The sequence below is a fragment of the Bos grunniens genome, chromosome 3 (genome assembly GCF_055505025.1).
Source record: "Bos grunniens cultivar Pamir isolate PY7600 chromosome 3, Bosgru_T2T1.0, whole genome shotgun sequence".
NCBI lineage: Eukaryota > Metazoa > Chordata > Mammalia > Artiodactyla > Bovidae > Bos > Bos grunniens.
Genome location: NC_141167.1, coordinates 3751301 through 3769053, shown reverse-complemented (window position 1 = coordinate 3769053; position 17753 = coordinate 3751301). Strand labels below are relative to the sequence as shown.

General features: G+C 50.1%; 1 protein-coding gene and 1 long non-coding RNA gene across 6 annotated transcripts in view; one reads left to right on the top strand and one right to left on the bottom strand.

Moving 5' to 3' along the window:
* Positions 1-11916: 11916 nt before the first annotated feature.
* On the bottom strand, positions 11917-16830 carry LOC147374856 (uncharacterized). Its single transcript, XR_015154658.1, has 2 exons — positions 16121-16830; positions 11917-14928 (listed from the first exon to the last, which is right to left on the bottom strand). It is a non-coding gene; the product is annotated as an uncharacterized LOC147374856 (long non-coding RNA).
* A 159-nt stretch (positions 16831-16989) lies between these two features.
* The window catches only part of IFT54 (intraflagellar transport 54), a 60277-nt gene continuing 59513 nt past the window's right edge, over positions 16990-17753 (top strand). For all 5 annotated transcript variants that reach the window (XM_086375454.1, XM_086375433.1, XM_086375463.1 and 2 more), the window contains exon 1: positions 16990-17231. In XM_086375454.1, coding sequence (XP_086231580.1) covers positions 17109-17231 — 123 coding nt within the window. In that variant the 5' untranslated portion in view covers positions 16990-17108. The remainder of the gene's footprint in view (positions 17232-17753) is intronic.

Below are 17753 nucleotides of genomic sequence, written 5' to 3'. Positions count from 1 at the left end.
ACAGAACTCCCTGCCCTCAATCTTCGAATCCTTCCAGGCCCAGACTAGTGGCAGCCAAGCCTTTAGTCACTGTCCATGGGTTTGAATAAAGTCAGGTCGCTTCCCTCTCTATACACAATGAATGGCTAAGTGTGCTCCCCAAGGGTGGTGGGCAGAATCATGACCTTTAAAGATTTTCACGACCTGATTCCCTAGAACCTCTGAATATGTTCATGGCCAAAGGGACTGTGCAGATGTCTTAAGTTGAGGATTTTTTCCCAAGCATGAATTTTCTTTTATTTATTATTTGAAACTTTTTATTTTATATTGGAGCATAGCTGATTAACAGTGTTGTGATAGCTTCAGGTGAACAGTGAAGGGACTCAGCCGTACATATATATGCATCCATTCTCCCCAAAACTCCCCTCCCATCCAGGCTGGCACATATCAGTTGAGGAGTTTGAGATGAGAAGGAAATCTCAAGTTACCTGGGCAGGCTCAACTGAATCGTGTGCGTGCATGCTAAGTCACTTCAGTCACATCCAACTCTTCATGTCTGTAGCCCGCCAGGCTCCTCTCTCCGTGGGATTCTCCAGGCAAGAATACTGGATTGGGTTGCCATGCCCTCCTCCAGGGGATCCTCCCGACCCAGGGATGGAACCAGGGATCAGTGTAGCATCTTCTGCATCGGCAGAGATTCTTTACCACCAAGCCACCTGGGAAGCACCAACTTAATCATAAGTGTCCTTAAAAGTTAGACACGGAGGCAGGAGAGTCAGTCAGAGAAGGTGTGACGGTGGAAGCAGAGGTTGAAATGATGTGACGGGCTGGAAAGGAGTCACTAGCCAACAAGCCCAGGTGGCTTCTAGGAGCTGGAAAAGTCAAGGAAGTGGATTCTCCCTGAGTCTCCAGAAAGAACACAGCCCTCGCAGCACCTGGATTTTAGCCCAGTGAGGCCCGTTTGGGGTTTCTAACCTTCGGGACTGCATGATGCTAAACTTCCGTCGCTTTAACGTTTGTGGAAATTTACCGCAGCAGCGACAGCGAATGGACGCATCACGTGTCTCCTACCTGGGAGACTGGGACTACTTCCCTTCACCTCTGCCTTTCAGAGACAACTGAGTGAGGCTGGAGTGTGGCAGCTGCTATTCTCAGGCACCTTTTGCCAGCCCGTTCCTGTTGGAAATGCATCCTCCTCTGTGGGTGGAGCCACCCCAACCCAACACGGCAATAAGTGGAGCTGAGGTACAGCAATGGGGACAAGAGCGGTGGGTGATGTGAGGGTCTGGGTTTAGGTGGTTTACTTTAAAAAGATTTATTTGTTTGTTTGTTTAGCCGAGTCCGGTCTTAGCGGCATCACGGGGATCTTTGTTGGGCCACACGGACTCCCAGTTGTGGAATGCGGGCTCAGTGGTTCCGTCACACAAGCTTACTTGCCCTGCAGCTTTGTTCCCTGACCAGGGATTGAACTCGAGCCCCCTGTATTGCAAGGCAGATTCTTAACAACTGGATGACCAGGGAAGTCCTTTATGTGGTTTACTTCTGTCCTCTGGCCTTGCTTGTGCCCTCTCCTGAAGTACCACTTTCTTCTTCCGGGGGTTGCTATTGGCTGTGCCTGACCATGTGACTTGGAGGGTCTGGTGGCATGGTGACTGCTTGGCATTTCATGGTCAGGCGCTCCATCTCTGCTGGGGCACAGAGGCATGCTGGCATGCAGGCTGTTGGTTTGGGCTGCAGGTAGCGTGTGGCCATGCTCCAGAACCCTAGGCTTCTGCGATTCTCCTGCAGGAGCTTGTCATAATATTACCACAGACTTAGTCCATCCCAGAGGAAATCAGTCCTGAATATTCATTGGAAGGACTGTGCTGAAGCTGAAGCTCCAATACTTTGGCCACCTGATGCGAAGAACTGACTTATATGAAAAGACCTGATGCTGGGAAAGATTGAAGGCAGGAGGAGAAGGGGGCGACAGAGGATGAGATGGTTGGATGCCATCACTGATTCAATGGACATGAATTTGAGTAAGGTCTGGGAGTTGGTGATGGACAGGGAAGCCTGGCGTGCAGTGATTCATGGGGTCACAAAGAGTTGAACACGACTGAGCGACTGAACTGAACTGAATGCTTTAAAGGAACACAGCTTCTTTTCCCAGCATACCTCTATAACCACAGAACCTTCCAGATTGCATGGTGTAAGTGGTAGGGATGGTTATACCACAGTCTGCATCTGCTAGAATTTTTTCGGGCCTGGGACCCACTCAGAGCTGCGCTGGGACTTTTCCCAGAGCCACTGGGTAAGCGTTGTTTTTGTCGTTGCTGTTGCTTAGTCGTGTCCAACTCTTTGTGACCCCAAGGACTGCAGCTTTCCCTGTCCTTCACTAACTCCCAGTTTGTCCAATTTCATGTCCATTGAGTCGGTGATGCCATCCAATCATCTCATCCTTTGTCGCCCTATTCTCCTCCTGCCTTCGATATTTCCCAGCATCAGGGTCTTTTTTAATGAGTCGGCACTTTGCATCAGGTGGCCAAAGTATTGGAGCTTTGGCGTCAGTCCTCCCAATGAATATTCAGGGTTGATTTCCTTTAGTATTGATTAGTTTGATCTCCCTGCTGTCAAGGGACTCAAGAGTTCTTCTCTAGCACCACAATTCAAAAGCATCGATTCTTCAGCGATCAGTCTTCTTTATGGTCCAAGTCTCATTTCCATCCATGACTACTGGAAAAACCATAGCTTTGACTAGACGGACCTTTGTTGGCAAATGTATTCAGGCATTATTCCCGCGTGTGGCCCGTGCTGCCTCCAGCATCCAAAGAGGCTACCAGGCATCGCGGGTCCTTCTTAGTGGTGCAGAGCACGAGATGTAGTATCTGTCCTTTCTTTTGGAGCAGATGTTTGCTATGCTGTAAAGCACTGGACTCTTAAATGTTGGCATTTCAGTATCCTGAATCATCCCATGATTTCTCCCCCACCCTCTGCAGCACGCGGATCTTACCAAAGTCTCTGATATGTTTTCCTCTTGCTCATCCAGCTTAATTAATATAATACCATCAATATGCTGGACCAATATGATGTCATGCTGAGTGCCCAGACAGTCCAGACCATGTAGTCCAGCCCAGACCGTCCAGACCATGTTCCACAGAGGGAAAAGAGTTAACATAACCCCGGGGCAAGACCATCAGTGTGTCCTCATGTCCTTCCTAAATGAATGTGAACTGGTCCTCCTTCTTAGTAGGGATGGAAAAGTGTGGCCCACGGATCTGAGATCGTGCTGACCTGCTCTAGCAAAGACATCATGACTGGGGCTACTGCTTGCTTGGGTTTGCAGTGGGTTTGCGCCCACTGTCATTGTCCAGGGTCCATCTGAATTTTATAGGAGCTAGACTGATAAATGGATATGTGATGGGGAAGACGATGCATTTTAAGAGGGGGTAGAACCATTCCTATCACCGTTCACTCACGCCGGTATACGGTATCGTTTGGGTTCGCCCTTGTGGCTCAGCTTGGGGAGGGGCCGTATCGGGGGCTCCCACGCAGCCTTCCTCCCCGCTGTAGCTCTCATTCCACAGTCTAAGGACCTGGACAACACGGGGGTTATCCCACCTGGTGATATGTCCGTTTCGACTGTGCATTTAAGAGCTTGGGAAATGATGACCAGCTGGGTCGATAGATTCAGAGGATCTCACAAAATCTGAACAAACCTAACCCTACCCTAAGCAAACCTTGGTCCAGACTCTTTACCACTGACCCTGAATGCCCTCATTCTAATAGGGGTCAATATGGTGCTTCAAGTCCCCTGGGCCTATATATGTCCTCCCCCAGTGTAACATTAGCCGGATGAGTGAACGTAGGTCTGTCTGGAGAAAGACCGCTCAGAACTGCAACTGCATACAGTGGCAGTGATGGGAATCGGGGCCTTCCGTCAGGCAGTGGGGTCCAAGTCTGAAAAGGAAGGGACTGAGGCATTTTGTTGGGGCGGATACTCTAAACCTCTGGGTTATCTTTCTTCGGTTGCTTAAACCTCATTGACTGCCCGTCCATCTGGCCCCCAGGAACGTTGTGCTCTCTTAGCCGTTTTCATAGCTGTCTGCATGCCAGCTCCTCCTGGCTACCACCCCAACTTTGTCGCTCTTGACTGTAATTGTATCTGCCTTGTTTCTGATCTTTCAGCATCGCTACCTGGCGTCTATTGTTCTGAGAACCCAGCATCCCCTTTGTTAGCAGGGAGCCCAGACTTACAACAGCATCTCCTGCCACAGCTGAGTACATGCCTCACCAGTCATTGCTGCGGTAAAAGAAGTGATCCTGGGGACTTCCCCAGTGGTCCAGTGGCTAAGACCCCACACTCCCAATGCAGGGGACCCAGGTTTGATCCCTGGTCAGACAAAGCTATGACAAACCTAGACAGCATACTAAAAAGCAGAGACATCATTTTGCTAACAAATATACCTCCAGTCAAAGCCGTGGTTTTTCCAGTAGTCATGTACAGATGTGAGAGTTGGACCATAAAGAAGGCTGAGTGCCAAAGAATTGACGCTTTCAAACTGTGGTGCTAGAGAAGACTCTTGAGAGTCCCTTGAACTACAAGGAGATCCAACCAGTCCACCCTAAAGGAAATAAGCCCTGAATATTCATTGGAAGGACCGATGCTAAAGCTGAAGCTCCAATACTTTGGCTACCTGATGTGAAGAGCTGACTCACTGGAAAAGACCCTGATGCTGGGAAAGATTGAGGGCAGGAGGAGAAGGGGACAACAGAGGATGAGATGGTTGGATGGTATCACTGACTCAATGGACATGATTTTGACCAAATTCTGGAAGATAGTGAAGGACAGGGAAGCCTGTGCAGTCCATGGGGTTGCAAAGAGTCAGACACGACTGAGCAACTGAACAGCAACTGGAGACCACACGCCACACATGAGTTTGCACACTGCAGGTAAAGACCTGGCGTGCCTCAACGAAGACCCAGGACAGCCAAAACAGATAAGTAAACAAACAAATCAGTTTTAAAAAAAAAGCTCCACCAGGACCTTCCATGGAAGCAAGTCAGCTGGTGGGTATGCTGGCCTCACTTTATCAACTCTAGCAGGCCTAATTCTCTGAGCCCTTCAACCCTTTCCTCCACCGTCTCCCGTGGCAGGGCTGGTGGTTTTCCTTCTTTTAGTGAAGGCCATGGCTTTGTGTAGGCTTTCAAGAACCACACAAAGAACTAACATGGTTAGTTCCATCTCCCAGGGCCCTTGCCAGGGTCATAAATCCCATGTTGGGAAAGTCCTCCCATCTTGACCAACTCTCCCTTATCCAGCTCTTCATCCCGTCCCCTGCAGAGGGCATGCTGGGATGAGTCCCATGTGCGGTCTCCAGGCTCTGCTGGGTCCTGCCGCTCCTGTGGGGTCTAGCCCCTTCCTCCCTTAGCGGGCCCAGCAGGCCCAGACCGGAGATGTTGTGACTTGACCCTGGTGAGTGGTCTGGGGCCAGCAGGGGGCTAACGGGGAAGACCCTGAGAAGGGAGTGTGTTGTCTTTCATGCAGTGACCTCTGTGTCGTCTCGAGAAAAGGGGAAACGCTAGCCCTCGGCAGGGAGGAGTGGGCCTCTTCTGTAAGACCAGAAGATTCCAGGGGAGATCCAGGATTTTTGATATTTGAGCACATCAATCCAGATGTCTTCGTCTTCAAAATCTCAGTCCTATTCCATCACGAATCAGACACTTCCTCTTGGCACACCGGTCTTCCTGGAGTTGAGAAACAAACCTCTGGAGCCCTTAAAATGATTTTTGAACCAGAGCCTCGGCTATTTCTGACTTTGGCTTCAAGAGACAAGAGTTTTAGTTTCTTTACAGCCTGCCAAGGAGGTCCTCTGACTCTCAGACCCGGGCTTCATGGTCTTTATCCACCGTCCTGGCAACCCCACAACCACCAGGGGATTCGGGGGTCCTTTCAAGTACTGCAGATAGCGCCCCCTGCTGGACCCCCATCCCTCCAGCGCCGGGGTGATTTCTCACAGGGCACCAGGCACTCAGAAATCACCAGGTGATTTCTCCCTCTTATGAAAATTGTGACCATTTCAGTTCAGCTGGCCAGTTTGACTCAGCTTCAAACTCTCAGGTTACCAACCACTTCCTCAGGCCCCTCCTGACAGCAACTATATTAGGCGGTGGCCCCTGGGAAAGCGGGTCTGTATCCCCAACTCACACGTGGACTCCCTGGAGTCCTCCCAAGGAGTGAGGTAAGCCCCTTTGGTTAAGTCTCCCCAGAGAGGAGCTTAGCTGGGAGCCAACAAGGACCAACAGTCCTGCGGAGCAGGCTTTGGGTGGCCGCCCACAGCGTCCACGTCCGTGGCTCCGGACTTTGGCTCAGTTCAGCCGAGATTCACTGTGGAACTGGAGGAGACGGTGGAAACGGCTCCTGCCTGCCTGGAGCTTGTGTTGTAGTGGGGAGGAGACACTGCACACCCAAGCTACACAATTCTCACTGAAGTGCCGCCCAGAGGAAGCTGACGGGTATCCGCATGCCCCCTGGTGAGGCACCGTGGAATACAGATCAGAGGAGGCTCCCCAAGAAGGGACCCACAAGCCAGTGGGAGGCCACAGGTCATGCGGGAGTGGTAGGCTGGCATAGTTCTGGGGGAAAACTCAGGCTTTATATCATTCAGACAGAAGCTGTGTGCTTCAACTCCTCCGTCAGGAGTGGTTGGTAAGCTCTGTGGCGGGCTGGGCACGGGGAGGAGGTGGGGTCCCCCGGAGCTCGGCACCTGCCAGCCTGCCCTCCTTGTGGCACCTACCCTGGCAGGAGGCCCCACGTCACATGAGCTGTCCTCGTGCTTTCGGGCACTCAGAGGCTGACTTTGGACACTAGTTAACCGGACTGTTCTGGAAAGGGCTTGCTGGGGATTCTGACGGCAGCTGATTCTCGCCCTTCGTCTGAGGACCAGCCCTCCCCTGTGCAAGTAAGACGGAAGCCATGAACCCCCACTCCAGGAAGGTGCCCCAGTTACTCTCTATGTGTCTTCATGGATTCAAGGTCTCTCCGTCAGGTCCCCAGGTCCTGGGAGACGCTCCTTTGTAGGAATATTGGTGGAATCCTGGCCCTGCCTCCACTCTTCTGTGGGGCGTTTCTAAAAGGGTTTGTCTTTAGGGATAATTATTGGAACCGGTGTTTGAACTTGAATGTGAAAGCCGCTCAGTCTTGTCCGACTCTTTGTGATGCCATGGACTAACAGTCCATGGAATTCTCCAGGCCAGAATACTGGAGCGGGTTAGCCTTTTCCTTCTCCAGGGGATCTTCCTGACCCAGGGATGAAACTAGGTCTCTTACATGGCAGGCAGGTTCTTCACCAGCTGAGCCATAAGGGAAGCCTGTGTTTGAGCTTATTTGATTCCAATCCCTCACTTTCCTGGTGAAATAGACAAGGATTAAAGCCAGAATGGATGAAAATCACAGGGCTGGTTACAGGCAAAGTGACAGCTGGTCACTCTGATTTGGGGAGCTCACCCCAGGACCAGGTAAATGTCAGTCTCATTGTGACCCTGATGGACACAGTTCCACTTGAATGGGGTAGAAGCGGCCGTCCAGGGCATTTACCAACAAGGCATCAATACTGTGCTTCTCCCTAGGAGGGGGCCTCTTCCGACAACTTTTAACTTTTTTTTGATTGAAAACTATGATTTATTGAGAAATACATCTAAATCACAATGAAGTACAAAGAAGCAGAGGAAATGTCCCATGACCCAACTCCGAGATCACGTCTGAAACCTTGAAACTGCTGGACTTATTCACACACTCGCACAGGAGACACTTCACATAACTGAGATCATATTGTCTATGTAGCACCTTACTTTGGTGTTTTCATTTAAACTTGTGGTATAATTAAACCATATTATTAAGAGCCCTTAGGAAAAAGCCATTGTACTAACAGCATCATCTATTCAGCATTTGGCAAACAGGTATTGAGTATTATGTATGCCTGACAGTGTGGAAGTAAGTATAGGGATTCAGGGCTGAGCAAATCGACCTGTATCAAGGAACTCACTTTCTGGGGGTGATTGTGTGGGAGACAAGACAGAAAACAAAAAGGCAGATATGAATAAAAAATTACTTCCAGATGGTGATAAGTGCTTTGAAGAAAATCAAGATAACAGGCTGGAGTGTTCTCATGTGGTGTACTTTTTTTGTTTATGTTTTATTTTTTGGCCATGCCACATGCCCTGTGGGATCTGAGCTCCCCAGCCAAGGATGGAACCCATGCCTCTGCATTGGAAGTGCACAGTCTTAACCACTGGATCGCCAGGCAAGTTCCAGGTGTGGTTTACTTTCGCCATCTCTGAGACCCAGACAATGGCAAGGATGCCGCCATATGAGGATCTGGGGCGTGAGTGTTATTCCGCTGAAAGGACCTGCAAGTCACCAAGGTCCTGCGGCAGAAATGATCCTAGAAGCTCAGGAACAGATAAAAGGTGTTGTATCCAGGCTCACTTGGAGAGGAGGGGGCAACGCCTTCTAGGCAGGCCCTTCGGGTTTCACAGAATGATGTCAGTTACCTTGAGGTTTCGATGCTGGAGTACACAGCGAGGTGCCTGGCTGGCCATACAGACTGATGCCTGCTCTTCTGAGCCTGTTGGGGCCCCAGGCCTGGGGAGGCTGTCCCCAGGCTCCGGCCACTTCTGTCCTGGTACCTGTCTCTGGCTGACCTACATTCTGGGCTCTTCTCGGATGTGCAGCTCAGGGGTCGTGCCTCTCTACCTCTGTGGGCCTTTGTCTCTAGGAATGTTCGCCTCTCAGGCAAGGGGAGGTGGGGTTGGAAGCCACCTTGCTTTGTGGACTTTCTCTCCCAGGGTGAGTCATGGCCACGGCTATCTCATTCATTCTTTCAGACATTGCTGATTTCAGAAGCATCTCCTGCCAGGCTTTTATGTTTCAAACACTTTCTCAGCTGTTATTTTCTCGAGTTATTGATATTTAATCAATTATCTTTTGTTATGAATGACACTTAAAAAAAAAAAATGTTCCTGCCTTTTTCTCTAATCCTTTCATGACTCTGAGGAGCTTAGAGGGAATTCAGGTTACAGACACCTCCCCCCCAACCCCTGCAGCCAGCTCCCAGAACTGGGGGCTCCAGGCTGGCCTCCCACCCCTTCCTCTTCCCTGCCCTATTCCCGAGGCCCTGGTTCCAGATCTCTTTTCTTGTTGTTGTTCAGGAGTCCTTAGCTGCATCGCTAGCCCTGCCACCCCAGGGCCGGCTTGCCTTTGGGGTGAGGGTGTGGACTCACCTAGGGACAGCGTTAAGGACATGACCCGCAGGGACTCATGTCCATTCCACAGCCAGCTCCCCGGGGACAGGCCCTCAGTGGAGTGAGGCGAGCCTGCTTCCTGGTCCCAGACCTTCTCAGATCTCACACCCTCTCTTGTGGCCTCACAGGAAGTAGCAGGACCTATGACCTCGGGCCCCTATAAGGCCTCCTCAGCCTGAAAGGCCACTTGCTGTCCCCAGGTTGTGGGAGAAATTGGAGCCAGGACTCCCCTCAGGTGGCACTGGCTGGGCTCCTTGGTGGGCCCTGAGGGCCAGAGGGCTCTCCACAGCCACGCCTGCACCCTTACTCCTCAGACCAGTCAGTAACTGGCCACAGCGGCCCTGCCTGCTCCAGGGCCCAGAGGAGGATTCTGCCCGGCGTGGATTTTCTGGGCATGAGACTGGGGAGTGTCTGTTGAGAAGGCTGGGTGCTTGGGGTCAGAGGCCTCCCTGAGTGCCCCCTTTGCCCCACCCTGCTCAGGACAACCACAGCCAGGGTTCAAAGCTCAGAGGAGGGGGCTCCCAGCTTGGCCACAGGGAGCACACAGGGGGAGAGGCCTGGGTGGGACGCTCCAGCTCTCAGACTCCACAACGCCCTTTGCTTCTTGAGCGGCCCCAGAGGAGCTCCACCTGGCCACCCAGTGCCAGGGATGCCCCTTCTCTCTCCCCCTAACACCTGGAGGGCAGGGAGTGGGTGCATCCTTGTCTAAGGACCTAATCACCTCAGAGTATTGGGCCAATCATCATGAACTAAGGGCCCAGCCAAGAAGAAGCGCACAGTCTCACAGTGGCTTCCCTTTTAATAACAGACTTTCAGGGGTGACCCCCCCGAGGCGGGGAAGGGGAAGGAAGGGGGTGAATACTGTTCTTCACTGTCGTGTGAATTATTAGTATCAGTGTGGGTGAGGATGCTTCCAAATGAAGAGGCGGTTTGGGAAACTATTTTATTCTTCTTTAAGGGGCTTGATGGACTGTTTAAGAAGGAAGGTTTGTTTTGGGGAAGGAGGATGTGTGTGTGATAAAGCCAAGTGTATGGACAATCCGGAGAACAGCTGGAATCTGGGAGCCCTGGATGGAGCTTAGTTCACAGTGAACACCATCACCCAAGGGACCAAAGCGCCGGATGCCACAGGGGACTGCTCTGCCGAGGCTTTGGGATTAAAGTTTGGCCTGAAGAACCCAGACTCCCGGAAATGTACTGCTGGGAGAGAGGGAATGGAAGGGAAGACGACAGCTTCCAAGGGTAGAGAGTGGGGTTTCCTGGGAGACAGGGAGATTTGATACGGCAGCTTTCAGAGGATGGAAGCGTTCTGGCCAAGGGGTGGACCTGGAAGTTGGGAAGCAGGGTTAACCGAGGGCCACTCAGGAGGAAATCTGAGAGTGTGGTTCTCCGGGGACTTTCTTCCCCGTGGACCGTGGAGTAGTTCTACACGGGCAGTTATTGATTGCCTTCCCTCATGGGCTGTCGACTCTTAGGCTTCTCTCAGCCTCTCAGTAAAGTCTCTAACAGCCAGCCCACTTGTAAAAATCTCCAGCATCTATAGCACTCAGCACCCAGCAGTTATTTAATAAATGCCTAAATGGCATTTGCTGGGCTCTCTTCACCAGATATATATCAATGTCCAATAAGTACATGAAAAGTGCTCAGAATCAGTAATCACTAGATAAACGCAAATTAAAATCATAATAAGATGACATTACATACGTACTAGGATCACTAGAATTAAAGAGACTGGCATCAGGTGTCACTAGGGGCGAGAGGCAGCTGAGATCCCACGTGTTGCTGTGTGTGTGTGCATGTTCACTCAGTCATGTCAGACCCTCTGTGACCCCACGGACTGTAGCCTGCCAGGCTCCTCTGTCCGTGGGATTTTCTAGGCAAGAATACTGGAGTGGGTTGCCATTTCCTACTCTAGGGAACCTTCCTGACCCAGGGATCGAATCCATATTTCTCGTGTCTCCTGCACTGGCATGCAGATTCTTGACCATTGGCCCTACTTGGGAAGCCCATCTGTTGCTGACGGGAATGAAAACTGGTGCAGCCCCTTTAAAACCAGGATGGTAGGATTTTATAACGTTGAGCATATTCTTCATGCACATGCGCGCACATGCATGCACACACACACACCAGATAGGCCAGCAGTCCTATTCCTAGGTATTTATCCAAGAGAAACTAAAACAATGTTTATGTGAAGACTTGTATGTGAATGGTCTTAGTAGTATTAGTCACAAAAATAAAAAGCTACAGGCAACTCAAGTATCCATCAACTGGTAAACAGATAACTAAATTGTACTATGGAATTCTACTCAGCTGCCAAAAGGAATGACATACGAATGAATCTCAAAACATTATAAGAGAAAGAATTAAACACAAAAGACTATGTACTGCATGATTCTATTTATATGAGACCCTAGAAAAGACAGGGCTTCCCAGGTGGCACAGTGGTAAAGAATCTGCCTGCCAATGCAGAAGACGCAGGAGGCTAGGGTTCCACCCATAAGTAGGGAAGATCACCTGGAACAGGAAACGGCAACCTGCTCCATTCTTGCCTGGAAAATTCCATGGACACAAGAGCCGGCGGGTGGTGGGGTGATGGGAGGGCTACAGTCCAGGCAGTCGCAGAGTCAGAGATGACTCAACACAATAGAAAAGGCATGAGCTTTTCAAAAAATTTATTTTTCTTCAAGAATAATTGCTTTACAGAATTTTTTTTTTTCTGTCAAGCCTCAACATGAATCAGCCATAGGTATACATATAATCCCCTCCCTTTTGAACCTCCCTCCCATCTCCCTTCCCATCCTACCCCTCTAGGTTGATACACAGCCCGTTTGTTTCCTGAGCCATACAACAAATTTCCGTTGGCTATCTATTTTACATATGGTAATGTAAGTTTTCATGCTACTCTTTCCATACATCTCACCCTCTCCTTCCCTCGCCCCATGTCCGTAAGTCTGTTCTCTGTGTCTGTTTCCTCCATTACTGCCCTGCAAATAAATTCTTTGGTACCATTTTTCTAGATTCCATATATATGCATTCGGTTGAGTTCAGTCGTTCAGTCATGTCCGACTCTTTGCGACCACATGGACTGCATGACAGACCACCCTGTCCATCACCAACTCCCGGAGTTTACCCAAACTCATGTCCATTGAGTTGGAGATGCCATCCAACCATCTCATCCTCTGTCATCCCCTTCTCCTCCGGCCTTCAATCTTTTCCAGCATCAGGGTCTTGCCAAATGAGTCACTTCTTCTCATCAGGTGGCCAAAGTATTGGAATTTCAGCTTCAGCACAGTCCTTCCAATGAATATTCAGGACTGATTTCCTTTAGGATGGACTGGTTGCAGTCCAAGGGACCCTCAAGAGTCTTCTCCAACACCACAGTTCAAAAGTATCAATTCTTTGGCGCTCAGCTTTCTGCACAGTCCAACTCTCACATCCATACATGACCACTGGAAAAACTATAGCTTGACTAGTTGGACCTTTGTTGGCAAAGTAATGTCTCTGCTTTTTAAATATGCTGTCTAGGGTGGTCATAGCTTTTCTTCCAAGGAGCAAGGGTCTTTTAATTTCATGGCTGCAGTCACCATCTACAGTGATTTTGGAGCCCCCCAAAATAAAGTTTGCCACTGATTCCCCATCTATTTGCCATGAAGTAATGGGACCAGATGCCATGATCTTAGTTTTCTGAATGCTGAGCTTTAAACCAAATTTTTCACTCTCCTCTTTCACTTTCATCAAGAGGCTCTTTAGTTTTTCTTCACTTTCTGCCATAAGGGTAGTGTCATCTGCATATCTGAGGTGATTGATATTTCTCCCGGCAATCTTGATTCCAGCTTGTGCTTCATCCAGCCCAGCATTTCTCATGATGTACTCTGTATATAAGTTAAATAAGCAGGGTGACAATATACAGTCTTGATGTACTCCTTTCCCTATTGGAACCAGTCGCTGTTCCATGTCCAGTTCTAACTATTTCTTCCTGACCTGCATAAAGATTTCTCAAGAGGTGGGTCAGGTGGTCTGGTATTCCCATCTCTTTCAGAATTTTCCACAGTTTATTGTGATCCACACAGTCAAAGGCTTTGGCATAGTCAGTAAAGCAGAAATAGATGTTTTTCTGGAACTCTCTTGCTTTTTCCATGATCCAGCAGATGTTGGCAATTTGATCTCTGGTTCCTTTGCCTTTTCTACAACCAGCTTGAACATCTGGAAGTTCATGGTTCACATACTGTTGAAGCCTGGCTTGGGGAATTTTAAGCATTACTTTACTAGCGTGTGAGATGAGTGCAATTGTGCAGTAGTTTGAGCATTCTTCGGCATTGCCTTTCTTAGGGATTGGAATGAAAACTGACCTTTTCCAGTCCTGTGGCCACTGCTGAGTTTTCCAAATTTGTTGACATATTGAGTGCAGCACTTTCACAGCCTCACCTTCTAGGATTTGAAATAGCTCAACTGGAATTCCATCAACTCCACTAGTTTTGTTCGTAGTGATGCTTCCTAAGGCCCACTTGACTTTGCATTCCAGGATGTCTAGCTCTAAGTGAGTGATCATACTATCATGATTATCTGGGTTGTGAAGATCTTTTTTGTACAGTTCTTCTGTGTATTCTTGCCACCTCTTCTTAATATCTTCTGCTTCTGTTGCTGCTGCTGCTGCTGCTGCTGCTAAGTCGCTTCAGTAGTGTCCGACTCTGTGCAACCCAATAGATGGCAGCCCACCAGGCTCCCCCATCCCTGGGATTCTGCAGGCAAGAACACAGGAGTGGGTTGCCATTTCCTTCTCCAATGCATGAAGGTGAAAATGAAAGTGAAGTCGCTCAGTCGTGTCCGACTCTGAGCGACCCCATGGACTGCAGCCTTCCAGGCTCCTCCGCCCATGGGATTTTCCAGGCAAGAGGACTGGAGTGGGGTGCCATCACCTGCTTCTGTTAGGTCCATAAAATTTCTGTCCTTTATTGAGTCCATCTTTGCGTGAAATATTGCCTTGGTATCTCTAATTTTCTTGAAGAGATCTCTGGTCTTTCCCATTCTGTTGTTTTCCTCTATTTCTTTGCACTGATCACTGAGGAAGGCTTTCTTATCTCTCCTTGCTATTCTTAGGAACTCTGCATTCACATGGGTATATCTTTCCTTTTCTCCTTTGCCTGTCACATCTCTTCTTTTCACAGCTATTTGTAAGGCCTCCTCAGACAGCCATTTTGCTTTTTTGCATTTCTTTTTCTTGGGGATGGTCATGATCCCTGTCTCCTGTACAATGTCACGAACCTCCATCCATTCTTATTTCCACTGTTTAATTGTAAGGGATTTGATTTAGGTCATACCTGAATGGTCTAGTGGTTTTCCCTACTTTCTTCAATTTAATTCTGAATTTGGCAATAAGGAGTTCATGATCTGAGCCACAGTCAGCTCCTAGTCTCATTTTTGCTCACTGTATAGAGCTTCTTCATCTTTGGCTGCAAAGAATATAACCAATCTTATTTTGGTATTGACTATCTGGTGATGTCCATGTGTAGAGTCTTCTCTTGTGTTGTTGGAAGAGGGTGTTTGCTATGACCAGTGCGTTGTCTTCACAAAACTGTTAGCCTTTGCCCTGCTTCATTCTGTACTCCAAGGCCAAATCTGCCTGTTACTCCAGGTGTTTCTTGACTTCCTACTTTGCATTCCAGTCCCCTATAATGAAAAGGACATCTTTTTTGGATGTTAGTTCTAAAATATAATATTTATCTTTCTCTTTCTGACTTACTTCACTCTGTTTAATAGGTTCTAGGTTCATCCACCTCATTAGAAGGGACTCAAATGTGTTCCCTTTTATGGCTGAGTAAAGTCTCTGATGCTGGGAGGGATTGAGGGCAGGAGGAGAAGGGGACAACAGAGGATGAGATGGCTGGATGGCATCACCAACTCAATGGACATGAGTTTGAGTGAACTCCGGGAGTTGGTGATGGACAGGGAGGCCTGGCGTGCTGCGATTCATGCGGTCACAAAGAGTTGGACGCGACTAAGCGACTGAACTGAACTGAACTGAATATTCCATTGTGTATATGTACCACATCTTTATCCGTTCATCTTTTGATGGGCATGGTTATAATGACAATTGCAGTTGCCTAGGGCTCGTGGGGGAGGAGATGAACTGCAAATGAGTAGGAGAAAATGTGTTAGGGTGCTGGAAATATTCTGTATCTTGATTGTGGTGGTGGTGGTGGTAGCATAACTGTATGTAATTACCAAAATGCATCAGTCTCTACACTTAAAGTGGGTGAATTTTATTAAATCTCAATAATAATCAGATATAAATTTTAAGTTAAAAACTCCACATGTAGATACATTATAAGCAAAGAACACATAAAGCATGGAGCACTTTGAAAATGGCAAAAATGAATGTAAATAAAAACTATAAAGGTATCCATCATGCTTAATCGCTCAGTTGTGTGGGACTCTTTGTGACCCCATGGACTGCAGCCCGCCAGGCTTCCCTGTCCATGTGGATGCTACAGGCCAGAATACTGGAGTGGGTTGCCATGTCCTCTTCGAGGGATCTTCCAAACCCAGGGATTGAACCCAGGTCTCCTGCACTGCAGGTGTTCTTTACCATCTGAGCCACCAGGGAAGCCCAAAGGTATCCAAGAGAAGAACTAAAAAAGAGACCACAAAGCGTGGAAAGGATCTACTGAGTGCCTGTGCGTGGTGGACGGAAGACAGATGGGACACAACCACGAACACCGGGTAGAACAAGGGTGTAGCTTTGTGCTGATTACAGAGCCCTGGCACATCGTTTGGTCCTCACCTCCCTGGGAGGTAGGTAGGCTGGCACAGATTCTCCTGCTTTATAGAAACAGAGACTCAGAGAAAAGGAGTTACTCACTCAGTTCATTACAGTCGCTCAGCCGTGTCCGACTTTTTGCGACCCCATGGACTGCAGCATGCCAGGCCTCCCTGTCCATCACCAACTCCCAGACCTTACTCAAAATCATGTCCATTGGGTCAGTGATGCCATCCAACCATCTCACCCTGTCATACCTTTCTCCTCCTGCCTTCAATCTTTCCCAGAACCAGGATCTTTTCAAATGAGTCAGATCTTCATATCAGGTGGCCAAAATATTGGAATTTCAGCTTCAGCATCAGTCCTTCCAATGAATATTCAGGACTGATTTCCTTCAAGATGGACTGGTTTGATCTCCTTGCAGTCCAAGGGACTCTTAAGAGTCTTTTCCCAACACCACAGTTCAAAAGCATCGATTCTTCCGCGCTCAGCTTTCTTTGGAGTCCAACTCTCACATCCATACATGAATACTGGAAAAACCATAGCTTTGAGTCGACGGACCTTTGTTGGCAAAGTAATGTCTCGGCGGCTAGCAGAGACATTAGTACTCGCTCAGGAAGCCGTATTAAGTAGCATACAGGAAAGGGCATGTTTTTCGAGAGCACTCAGTCCAGTTCGCCTTAAACCTGAGAAAAAGGCACCGGGAATCCGGAAGTGCTGTGGCCGTCGCCCAGTCCTCCGGCGGTTTCCTCAGTCGCGCGCGGAGAAGCTTCTTCCTTGAGCTGGGGCTTGGAGGGGCGGGCCTGGGCGCCGTCACTCCGCGGGCACGCAGCCCCACCCACGTCGGCGCCTCCGCATGCGCGCGCAGCCGAGCAGGGGGCGGGGCCCCGCGGCGCGTCCGTTGCTAAGGTCGCGCCACCCCTGGCGACCGAGGGCCGCGGCCCGGCGCACGCGCCTGGGCGGACTCCGGTGCACTGTGGGATGGGAACCCGAGCGGCGCGTCGAGGCCGGAGAGGGCAGCGGCGGCGGCGGCGGGGCCGGCGGCGGCCCGGGAGCCGGGCTTAGGCTCTGCGGCCGGCGGGGCGCGGCCATGAACGCGGCGGTGGTGAAGCGGACGCAGGAGGCTCTGGGCAAGGTGATCCGGAGGCCGCCGCTGACCGAGAAGCTGCTGAACAAGCCACCGTTCCGCTACCTGCACGACATCATCACGGAGGTGAGCGCCGGGCCGGGATCGGAACTGCGGTCTGGGCCGGGTCCCCGTGCGCGGACCGGGTGCGGGCTAGGGTGCAGGTCCGGGGGTCGGGGCCCATGTGGGGTGTCGGGGTGCGGGCTAGGGTGCAGGTCTGGGGGTCGGGGCCCGGGTTCCGGGATGCGGATCGGCGGTCGGTGTTGGGGCGGGGGGCGGGGGCTGGGGGGTTCGGACCAAAGCTGGCGTCGGGATCGGACCTCGCGTCGCCGAGCGCTGACCCTTCTGGAGGAGCCCGGCCTCGGCGGGACGGATGATCCCCTGGGCTACCTTTCCCGGGAGTGTCCCGGCTCTTGGGGAGCATTCTTATGTCTTCCGTCCTGCCCTACTCTTCTTAGAGCAGATCTTCCACTCAGCCCGGTAGGGCTGTTTCTGAGACTCTTTTTCCCTTGCAGCGTCTGGCAGATGGAGAGTGTTTACAAATCCCAGCAGAAGGACATTATTTTTTTCTTAGCGCCCCACCCAAGATTCCCTCCACCTGCTCCTGCT